Here is a 12,883-nt window from a genome sequence, read left to right as displayed (position 1 = left end):
TACATACATATATACATACATATAGAAACGACCTATATCCATATTCGGCTAATTTCATTCTTCAAATGAGTTATCATATTGATTTCGATCATTTTATAAGTTAATGCCCCGTCAGAACGTACGTATTTTGTAATTTATGAAATTTGTCAGTAATTTGTCATTTTTATTTATTGTCGACAAATTATTGTCGACATTAATTTTAGATATACGATCGCCGTACATTATAAAAAAAATAATAATATTAACAATAATAATAATAATAATAATAATAATAATAATAATAATAATTAATGATAATTAATAATTAATAATTAATAATTAATAATAATAATAATAATAATAATAATAATAATAATAATAATAATTGAATTAAGAATGTATAGTCGTCGAAAAGGTTCGTGTATAATCGCTACGTAATAAAATAGAAATAAATAAATAACACGAGGACAATTAAGCTTTTCTAATGTCTCTCAGGATGATTAATAATTTGATTTTACAAAACCATTTTCGTCGACGGATACATGCAAACCGTAAACTTCGAATGATATCGGCTTACTTACATATGTATATGTGATACAGTAATCTTTTGCAAAGAAAAATCATTTTGATTGACATACATATACATATATTCTTTCCTTTTTATATTTACTTCGATTATCTATAACTTGTTATTTTTATGAATTTATATTATTATTTAAAATTTTATCGCCATACGATATCTCTCGAAGTTCGTTTTATATATAATACACGTAAATATATTATATTGTTTTATATATATGATACATATATAACTCGTTCATACATACATATATATAAATATATATATATATATATATATAATGTATATGTATGTATATATATATATACACAGCACACATCTAACATAAAACAGTTTGTATTCGCGCCCAAACAAAAAAACAGATACGAAGCGTCACTTTTTTCTAACCTCAGAATTCAACTTTTATATCCGAAAATATCTTTTAAACAGTTAAACATTTCCATTTTTAGAAAAACAATCCTATTTTTACAGTCGTCGAAATCAATTGTACGAAAAATAAGAAACAAAAAAGACTACATCGTTTTTATTATTATAATTTGTAAAATCCCGTCAAGAATAAAACATTGTAATTAAATCGCTTCAATATGCACATACCATATATATATAAATACATATAAATACATATATATATATATATATATATATGGTATGTGTATATATATATATATATATATTAGTTAATAAGTATTTACTAACACCATTCCAAATTTGTATATACATTTAATACCTCGTGAAAGCGTTTAAATGTAATATACAAATAAGGATCATAATGTCTCTCTAAAAAGGGATACACACACACTTTCGTTTTATAAATCAATATTAACACACGATGAAAACGTTGTGTTACGTGAATTACGTGCCAAAGCGTAGATTAAAGAAAATAAAAAAATTATATCTCTTACGATTAGATGCCTTCGTTGAATCGACCAGTGTGATGGATCAAGTTATTTACTAATCGAAAGTTGGAAATGATTTATCGATGCAATGGTCGATACATCGAATAACCGAATATAGTAATAAGCTCGCCTTAATTTGAATGCCGTACGAAGAACGAGAATGCTTCGATCTACGAAATCGTTGAAGAATATTGAATGAACAAAAATGACTTTTCTTCTTTTTTCTTTTCTTCGTTCAACACTAACTCCGACGTTATTTCTGAAACGATTGAGCTTTCTCTTCGATCGTACGACAAAATAAGAAAGATCAGTCACACGCACACACACAAAGTTAATATAAAAAGAAAAAAAAAGAAATAAATAAAAATATGATTAAAATTAGACGTAAGATCACATGTAGAGGTATATATCTTAATTTATTCTCGATACATCGATGAAAATATGTATATGTGAAATAAATGTGGTCAATGCTACCATCTGAATGAAGCGCAAAACAAAAAATGTGGATGAATGAATAGAAATGTTAGTAATGAAACATTTCTTACCATCGTAAGATAAAATTATTTACATAACATAGAGAAGTAATCGTTATTCTGCAAGTTTGTGCTAACGATCAATGTGACCAAGAACTCGAATGAAGGCAAAATTTAATTTCTTTTTATGACTTATTTTACATTGAATCTATATCCCATTTACTTTAATCATTATAATTCGTTAACGTTCCACGAACTACATGTATTGTAATATAATCTTTTTTGAAAATTCATTCTTTTTTTGTTGGAATTGAAAAAGGAAAGAAAAAAAAAAAGAAAAAGAAAGATGCTGCATCGAGTTCCTGACTCGCTCCTGTACAGAAAATCGTACGAAGTGCCGAATAAAGATATTTAGCGCAAATAACGGATAATATTTTTATTGAGAATTAATAATTTCGTATATATATACGAGAGAATATTAAGAAATATCAATTGGAAGTTATTATACCTTTATTCTAACACATTCCTATACATCGTATGAAATATATTAAATATTAACAATATATATATATATATATAATATATATATATATTATATATATAATATATATATATAATGTATACATATTATACATATATATATATATATATGTATACACATAAATACTATACATATATACTTATATAATACTGTTTCAAAGAAACAAGAGTTCAATTACTTTTCTATTCTTTTTCCATAGATTTATAATTATAAAATCGATAAAAACATCTTTGAGATCACATTAAAGATTTATCTTTTTAGAGATTCGTAAAAAAAAAAGAGACAATTAAGAATTCCTTAGAGATCAAGTAAATAATATTAAATAATATAAATTTATGAAATGAATGAACTTGATTGAATAAACAATAGATTGAATATAAGATAGAGGAATGAAAATATCTCTTTTATTTAGGAATGATAATACTTTCATTTAAATTATATAAAAATATTTTCAAAGAATAGAAAAACTATACAAGTAAGAAATAAAAAAACTATATAAATAAAAAAAATTATCGCCAATTATAAAATTTATATCAAGGTGGAAATGAAGTAAATTTATCGTAACGTTATTTTAAAAGTTAATTATGCCAATGATTACTTAAACAATTACATAATAAATAACAATACCGTGTTTCATTTTTTCGCGCATTTGCGAAGATATAGTTCAAGTTTCAACTTTGAAACATATTTTAAAACCACAATGAATCATGCTGTAACTTATGAATATCGAGATCGTTTGAAGTGTACAAACGTTCGTTACAAATATTACAGAAAAAATTATGTTGAACATTCAAGTGATAATCCAACTCTTGTACCGTTGAAAAGTATGAAACCTTTGGACAAAAATGGCACATATATAAAGAGTGCACAAATTGAGAATTTGCTACACTTGTGTTAGGCTGATAATGAACAAGCGGTTGTTGAGGGGACATCACAGAATGGGAATTCGCAATAACTGGCTGACAGAAAGTGGACATTTGGAATGGATTATTCGATTGTTTTTGTATACTACCTACATTATTTATCCGATTATTATTTTGCTGAGAATATTGCGTTTGCATTATAGTCAAATTTCCTCCACTCATGGAAGTATACTTGATATTAGAATTATTATAATGATTTTGATCAGATGACACTGGAAGACTAGAGGTTCCATTGTTCATATATGACTTTATACTGTTCCGTGATCTGACAATAGGCATTACTTTGGTTGATCTATTACTACACCTATTATGAACTGCATTCTGCAGCTTTATTGTACTATGAGTATCATGCGGTTGTCCTGCCTTTAAATTTTGGTAAGAAATATCATTCATCGATTGTAAATTCGATATCATGGATGTAGGTGCAGTCTTACTTGACGCAGTGTTATTTCTCTGAGCTATATAAGTATTACTCGTGTAATTATTAGTCGAAGAATTTGTCGAAACCGATGACGATGGAGCAATTAACAAGCTTCGATTTTGAGTCATATTTTGTGGTTCTCTAATTATCGATGGAGCATATGTAGCAGCGGTAATTCTTGGATTCATTGGACATGAGTTTGTAGTAAGTGGTTTGATATTTGAATATTGAGCATCAGGAATTTGCAATGGAGCTGTGCAAGAATCATTAAGGGATGGTACTGATAATAATGCTGATTGTAATATTGGCATTGGTGTTCGTATTGAGTATGATAGCGGTATTGATGTTATTCTTTGTTCTGATTGTAGTGTTGGTATTGATATTTCTGTTTGTGCTAATTGTGATGCTGGTGTTAATGTTTCTCTTTGTGCTGATTTTAGTGGTGGTGTTAATGTTACTTTTTGTGCTGATTGTGATGCTAATGTTGGTGTTGGTTTTTGTGCTGATTGTGGTGCTAGTGTTTGTGTTGGTATTAATATTGCTTTTTGTGCTAATTGTGGTGCTAGTGTTAATGTTTCTCTTTGTGCTGATTGTAGTGGTGATGTTGGTGTTTCTCTTTGTGCTAATTGTGGTATTAGCATTTGTGTTACTTTTTGTGCTGATTGTAGTGCTAGTATTTGTGTTGATGCTGATGTTGCTTTTTGTGCTAATTGTGGTATTAGTGTTGGTATTTCTTTTTGTGCTGATTCTGGTGTTGCTATTAGAGATGTATTTTGTGCTAATTGTAGTGCTAGTATTGGCATATTGTGTGCTAGCATATTTGCTCCTTGTGCTGATTGTGGTATTGGCGTTGTTCTTTGTACTGATGCTGGTGGTACAACAAAGCTCTGTTTCGGCCTCTCTGATTCGTAATAAGGAACATAAGCCGCTTGTTTCTTAGTAGGTGAGTGATCTATAATGATCATTTTATAAACTTTCGCACCTGAAGTAGTCTTTACAGATTTCTGTTGGTCATTTGATGATTTTTTATTTTTATGTGGTTTGACGTTTGACTTCTTAGTCTGTTTTTGATTTGACAAATTCATGGCCATAGATGAAGACGTTGGAATGTTGGTATTTCCATCTTGGTCATTTATATTGTAAAAATTGTATTTTTTGTTTTGGTCTATCAATTCTGAGATATTCTTTACGCGTAAATATTTCTTAGTCTGTATCGGCTCTTCACTCTTTTCAGTAGAATTATTTGATTGGAGACTCGTTGTTGGTTTTACGGTTTCCTTTAAAATATTAGGTTCGATCAGTATAACATCATCTTCTTTTTCATTTATATCAATATTTTCAGATGGCAGAGGATTATCAAGAACATCATTCTTTTTCAAGTCAGGTGATTTAACTATCACTGTGTTTCTGTTGTTTAAATCTTTTCTATTATCATACTTATCCAAACTATTATTTATAGCAGTTGTGTTTTCCTCCTTTTCCGATTTATTCATAAGAACAGACGGTCTATTGTTTCCCATAAAATTATTAATTTTGGTTGCGTTCAAGTCGTCGATTTCTGTATCGCTGACAGATGAAAGATTTTCTAAATTTTTATCAACAGTACTAGATTCTACTGATCCAGAATTTGTTGATAATTTCAATGAATCAATTGACTGGTTGATTGTAGAATTGTTGTTTTCAGGTACTTCAAATATACTCTTGTTTACAGGAGCTGTGCTGTTCGTCGTTATTTCATCAATTGAATGAGTAGTGTGAATGATAGGTGCTATCAAATCACGCTCTAATTCTGTCGGATATATCAAAGAAATTTTTTGTAAGTTTAAATCGTTGCATGCATTATTTGAGGGAATTGTATTCAAATTTGGAAACTTTTCATGATGAATACTAGTATGTTGACATAAAGTTCTGTCTGAGTCAAAAGTTAAATTACAAATCTTACAAGTAAAATCCATTTTGTGATAAATCTCTTGATAGGAAGTGTTTGCTACGTTTATTATCGATATATTACATTGCTTTGAATGTTCTATGTATGTTTCCAGATTGAAGAAACTTTTTTTGCATTGATTACACATGAAAGTTTCATGTACCATGTTATGATCTTGCCAATGCATCATGAATTCCTTTAGGTTTTCGTAAATGTTCGCACAAATATTACAAATATACGTTCTTTTTACATCTGTTTCTGACAAATAAATGTACTGTGATTGCAAATTACTTTTGTGATTTGCAACATGCTTTTCATATAAAGATTTTTGTGAAAATGTGAGATTGCAAATATTACAAAACAAACGCAAGTTCAATTCCGATTGAATACCTTCATTTTCGTGATTATTTGTAGATATTATGCTAGATAACTTTGAAACTGAACTTTCTGTACAAAATGACATATGATATTTTAATTGATTCTTTGAAAAGCACTGTGCATTACAAATACTGCAAACGTGTTCTGTCACTATAAGATACTTGAACTGATCTGAAGTAATAATTGACCATATCTCACTGGTCGGATCCACTATTGATATTTTTGGAAAATTTGAAGCTGAAGCTACATAACAAATATTTCTTGTGTGATTAAACCAGTGTAAATTAAATATAGGACCCATACCGATAAAACGTACCTTACAGACATGACAAAACAGTTTGATACTTGGAAAATTTTTTAAATGATTTTCCATATGTTGACGCATACCAATAAAAGAATACAATACTACTTGACAAACACTGCAATACAATTTTGGTACTCTACTAGTTAATCGTTTAGCATTACACAAGTATGTTTCCACATTTTCAAAATGGGCTTCAAAACACTCCCTTGTTTGAAATAAAATATTACAAATATTACAAAGTAAAACTAATTCAATAGATGTTTTGTTTCCAAATTCATTTTTATGACATGCACAAAATTTAATTGATTTTGTTTCACAAGCTGTAGAAATTTTCATTGATACATGTTTATTAGTTTCTATTGCTAATGGATCCAAAGAATTTGTTATTTCTTTCGATTCACTTTGTTTCATTTTTTCCATTGAAATAATTTTATTTTCTGTATTTCCATCTTTCTTATTTTCTAGAATAGTCTGCAATGATTCAACTGTTGTACTATCTATGAGTAATGTACTTGAAGATTCACTGGTTTGTGTTTTTTCACTTGAATCAATTGTATTCATATCAGTTCTTTCACCATCGCTGTCATTTGCACTTTTCCATCTTTGTTTTCTTTTGGCAATTTCATATGCTTTTTGCAACTCTTTTTCAGTATGGCCATAAATATGTTTTGAGAGACTTATCATTGAATCAAATACTTCTGAACAGACAGTACATCGAGTATTTTTATTATTGTATTGTAATAGTTTACGACGTGCACGTTTGTCCTTTTGTCGAATATCATGATTAATTTTTTTTATTTTAGATTTAGAGATGGGAGAAATTGAGGGAAACATCAAAAATGTTGACAATATTGTACTATTATTACCAAGAGCAGAAGATTCTTGCTGGTGTATCAATGAATTCAATTCTGGTATATCATCACATTTTGAATTCTCAAAAATATTCACACCTTTAGATCTATTAAATATCGTATCGTTATCATTTACACTATTTCTTTCTTTCTTCAAGCATTTCTTTAGATGTGATTGAAGTATTTTAAATTCTGGGAAAAATAATCCACATGCAATACATTCATAAAAAAAAGGATTATCTGATGTATTAATTTTTGATTGAATTTCTTCTATTTGCACACTTTTTGGTACGTTTATATCATTAACATCTATTTTTGTTATATCACTATCCGAAATTACTTTTCTAGAATCGTTATTTACTGACGTTTCATTTGATAAACCTATATATTTTGTGCTCTTTTTTACGTCATATAATATTGATGATTCAGTTGAAATACTATTATTATTTACAGGTATGCCATCTGTAGCAGTCTCTTTTAACACGGAGATTATTGATTCATTTGTTATGTTGTTTACACTAGAACTTTTATCAACAATGAACTGTGGTAGTAAATCTTCTATACGACTTAATCCTTGATCTGTATTCTTTTGTAATACATTTTGTTTGTCATTATCAATCAGAGTTCTTTCGTTATTTTGTAGAATTGTTATATTTTCATAATCAATTGCACTTATTAATTTTAACGTCTCGTTAGATTTTTTTGGAGAAATATTCTGTTCTGTAATCAGTAGTGGTAATATCTGAATTTCCTTTAATTTTGAACTTCTTTTTAATATTTCATCTGACACAGTCATTGAGTTAACTTCTGCTAGAGAAGAATTTCTGGAAAATCTTTGTAGGTATCTTTGTAAATGTGTTTTTAATATCATCCTTTGTGGGGAGATAATTTCATCCTGAATAATCTGTGGTAGTTTTGATAAATTAGATGTTCCTTCTACTTCATATATTGATGATGTACATATTTCTGGATATTTCATGTTTTCTGTTGATTTTAACCATACATTAGACTTTTCACATGAAAATATCTCTGAAAATTTTTCTAAATTATATACATCCTGTAAAATCCTTTTTGAAGAAGAAGAGTTTTGTTCTAATTGTATAGTTAATGCATTTGATTTAGCATGTTTGGATAAAAGATATTTGATCATTACTTCTTTTTCAAAAGGATTCAATTTTGCTAAAGCTTCATTAATACATTCACTAATCGCACTACTAACTTCACTATTATGAGCAAGTACATTACTGGAATGATTAAAGAAATTTATTTTAGAGTAATCAATATATTGTGCTATTGAATGTTCTACTTTTGAAACTATATTTTGTTCTTTAAGAGAAATTCCCAATTTTTCTAATTTCACTAAAAGCACTTTTGGATTTTTAGGTTGTTCATAGTTTGATGGTAAAATACATGAATTTAATTCAATTTCTGTGCTCATATTACTTTCTTTTGTAAAATCTTTGTGAGAATCTATAATCTTTGGAGATAATATATTTATAGGAAAATGTTTATGTTGTTCAATAGACTCTAAATTTTGAAACAAAAGAAATTGTTGTGGATACTTCTTTTTCCAGTTTATGATATATTTATCATCATATATATTTTCTAGTTTAGTTAATATTACTTTTGAATCAGTAATGTCTGGATATGGAGCATGAAGATATAAGTTACTCATTATAACTTTATTATTAGTTGGTTTAAGATGGTTTAAGACTATAGTTCCTTCAGGATCTATATGATGTAATTCAGTTTTTTTCTTTCTTTTTCTTTGATTTTTTATAGAATTTGGTATATCATTAGATTCTTCATAAGACATATATTTTCTTTTATATTTTCTTTTATCTAAACATTTTTCATTTTTATTTGCTTCTTTTATAGAAGGCAGTTCATCATTTGTCTTTGGCAAAGAATGAATAGATTCTATATCATCATATGCATAATTATTTTGTTTATATTTATTATTATCTATGATATTTTCTGAAGAAAATACACATGTTAGTGTTTTTTGAACTTTTTTTCTACTTTTTAATTTACTCTCATCTACTTGATTTAATATAACTTGATTTGATAACATCACAACTGGTTGCACATTTTTTAGCACTTCGTTCTTGTTCATTCTTTGGTCACTGTTCTTTCTCTCATTATCTAATTCATCATTAACATAAACATTATTTATTAAATTCAAAAAAGTATTTTCAGGCTTATTATTTATATCAAAAATATCACTAATGTCATTACTTAATTGTAGCTCTTGTTCTTTGAATTTCCTTGATATATGTTTTCTTGGTTGAATTCTTATTTTAGATTTATATTGATTTTTTATAGTATACAAATAGTTTTTAATCTCTTGAGATAAACATTGAAGTACTACTGATACTGGTTTACATAAATTTTTTTGCAATATTTTTATATTATTACTGCATTGTATTTCTTCATGTTTTATAGAATGTGTGGTATTAGATAATGCAATAGCCATATTTAAATATTTTTTGTCTTTCATTATATGTTCATTTATACTATTTTTCTGTGTAATATGTTTTATAGAAAGTATATTTCTTTTCTTATCGTGATTTTTCTTATTACCTAGAATAAAATATATTAAACATTTTTGTTACCTATTAGTTTAATTAATATATTTTAAATTATATAACGTTTCGACATATTAAAAGTGAACTAAAATATTTTCTAATAACATAAGATAAAATGTCACAAAGACAGTGTAAATTTGATTTGTACAAGTAGATTATGAAAACATTATAAATAAAAGGATGGAATATATTTTCAAATATGTACATTTATTCTAAATTTAATGAAAATTAAATTGTATAGTAAAATATACAGTAATTGGAAATTTAGTATAATCATGGTTTATACTAAAGTTACCTTTCATGATTACAGGATTTTCTTTAAAATGGTGCAATATTCACTAGAATTAATTTCTTTAATTTAGGATGAACAGTTTACGTTATTGCGCATGAAATTAGTTTTTACTTATTATAATTTCTAACTAGGAATCGCTTTTAGTTTCCAATATCGAAGAAAAAATTATTTATGAATCACTCAACCTGTTTGATATCTTTTTCAAATATCATAGACAATTTCATTTATAGGTATGGTTGAATGCACTGAAGAAATTATATCTTTTATTTGTTCGAAACAACTTCATTGTTTAAAACACACGGGCAAAACAGACTTGTAACAATCTAGAATAAAATGTTTAACATAAAACTTTGACATGGATAATATATCAGAATGTTGGCTATACTGTATGGAATGAATAATGACGCGGCGCGACAATTTTGACGCGATACGATCGGTAAATCTAAAGTATTTCTGTTTTTAGTGTGAATATTTTTTAAGAATATATACTTTTTATCATTCACAATATTTGAGAGAACATTTTATTTTAAATATTGTTTGATGCGAGATCATTTCTAAATAACTGTTTCTATGGCATAACCTAACAAATGGTTTGTATGTATAAGTTATTCTAAAGTTATGTATGATATGGGGTGGTTAACACACACAACTACTCTTATTCTGTGATTGATATTCGTATACATATGTATACATGTATATTGAAAAAATCGACTTTACTATTTTTATTTTATTATGATGTTAAAACAGCATGAATCAAAGGATGCTGGTTTAAACAATCATCTGGAAGAAGAAAGTTAATAAAACATATTTCAACAAAATGAGTGAAACGGTTGTAACAAATGAAATTTCTGAAAGTAATGGCGGAACAGAACAACCGACTTACAATGGAGAAACTGAAGAACATGCCAGTAATTTTTTTATTTTGATTGCATTCGATTATTTATATATTTATAAAGACAAATGAATTTATATGTTAAATTATTATGTTCATCAGACAAATCACCAGGGAGTGCAGAAGACAAGGCACCTGATTCATTATGTGATAATGGTATTAAAAAAAATACTGCCATCATAGGTACCGGAAATAGTAATGTTAATGTTACTAATAGAGCAAAAAAACGTAAAAAGACTCCAAGAGATGCTACAGCTCCAAAACAACCTCTTACTGGTTACTTTAGGTAAATTTAATATTATTAAAAAATATTAGATATATTATCAATGATTATTTACCCTATTTACATTTATATAGATTTTTAAATGACCGGAGAGAAAAAGTAAGAAGTGAAAATCCAACTTTATCATTTGCTGAAATCACAAAACTTCTTGCTTCAGAATGGAGTACATTACCTACAGATCAAAAACAGGTTAGAATAATATTCTTTTGATCTTAGAAAATTAAATATATAAAAAATTCATTTCACAAGCAAGATATTGTTTATAGCAATACTTAGATGCAGCTGAACAAGATAAAGAACGTTATAATCGTGAATTTAGTGATTATAAGCAAACAGAGGCATACCGTATTTTTTCTGAGAAACAGTCTTCAGAAAAACATACTGAAAACAAAAAAGAACGGAATGGAACAGATATAAATACTGAACAAAATGTGAGTATTTACATTTACTACAATTGTATGTAGTTTTGATATATACAAATGTCTCAAAGATAACAATAAAAATTATATTTGTAAAAAAGACTTAAAAAGTATTATTATCTAGGACGTGCAACAAGACAAGGACAATGATTTCACTGGTTTTGATATTCCCATTTTTACAGAAGAATTTTTAGATCACAATAAAGGTAAATAGTATAGATTGAATTATACATATATCAACAATGTATTATAAAATATATAATTTTATACTTATTTCACTGCATCTATGTTGCATATACATCAATATTTGTTTAATGTTAACTAGCATGCGAAGCTGAATTAAGGCAATTAAGAAAAGCTACATCAGATTACGAAGCACAAAATGCTGTACTACAACGACATGTGGATAGTTTATATGCAGCTGTAAATCGTTTAGAATCTGAAACAAATCAACAACGTACAACAAATCAATCATTACAACGCCATCTAGATTCTTTACGTGCACAATTAGCAGGCTGTTTTGCAACCATTCCTTTACCAGGTTATTGTTTAATTAGTCATTTCATTTTTTGATATTACTATATAAAAAAATATAGTAAAGGTGATTGATGACAATTAACGATTGTTATTACATAAATTTCAGGTACACACGAAGGTGCAACGTTACAAAATATTGATAATTATGTTGAAAGGCTTGAGTCACTATTGAGCAGTAATACAGAACAAACGTTACGTAATGCCGTTCGTAACGCTGTATCTCGACTAGAATTAATTGGATGACGATCGCCCCCCCGCGCTACAACTACACCATTAAAACACCATCGTTCGAGACATTCGCATCGAAAATAGCTGAAAGAATTATACGAACACAAAAAGTATATATACTTCAGTTAATAATTTAGTTACTTCTTATAACTAATTTATATACTAAATGAAATTATTGTATATTATGTAAGAAGCATTGTGTCGGTACTATAGTTCACTTATTATTATGGAGTCTTGCATACGACATTTGTCCCTCTTTTTAGGCTGATTTTCTATCGCTAAAATATGTAAACAATTATGTTCAGATTGTTCTTACTTATTTTCATTATTTTAACATAATGTAATAATTGCTATATTTGCAAATGTGTTAT

The 12,883-nt window shown here is 27.5% G+C and overlaps 2 protein-coding genes across 2 annotated transcripts; one reads left to right on the top strand and one right to left on the bottom strand.

Moving 5' to 3' along the window:
• Positions 1–2,704: 2,704 nt before the first annotated feature.
• Positions 2,705–8,748, bottom strand: LOC122630706. The gene has a single exon (XM_043815493.1). It carries the CDS (start codon positions 8,709–8,711, stop codon positions 3,159–3,161), a length of 5,553 nt encoding a protein of 1,850 aa, XP_043671428.1. The 5' UTR covers positions 8,712–8,748; the 3' UTR covers positions 2,705–3,158.
• Positions 8,749–10,938: 2,190 nt separating this feature from the next.
• Positions 10,939–12,866, top strand: LOC122630851 (high mobility group protein 20A). Its single transcript, XM_043815828.1, has 7 exons — positions 10,939–11,061; positions 11,148–11,331; positions 11,403–11,517; positions 11,595–11,759; positions 11,872–11,953; positions 12,073–12,288; positions 12,391–12,866. Exons 1-7 carry the CDS (start codon positions 10,971–10,973, stop codon positions 12,525–12,527), a joined length of 990 nt encoding a protein of 329 aa, XP_043671763.1. The 5' UTR covers positions 10,939–10,970; the 3' UTR covers positions 12,528–12,866.
• The last annotated feature ends 17 nt before the right edge of the window (positions 12,867–12,883 follow it).

Source organism: Vespula pensylvanica, chromosome 1 (genome assembly GCF_014466175.1).
Source record: "Vespula pensylvanica isolate Volc-1 chromosome 1, ASM1446617v1, whole genome shotgun sequence".
Classification (NCBI taxonomy): Eukaryota; Metazoa; Arthropoda; class Insecta; order Hymenoptera; family Vespidae; genus Vespula; species Vespula pensylvanica.
Note: the sequence above shows the minus strand (reverse complement) of the source record. Positions and strands in the feature narration are given on the sequence as shown.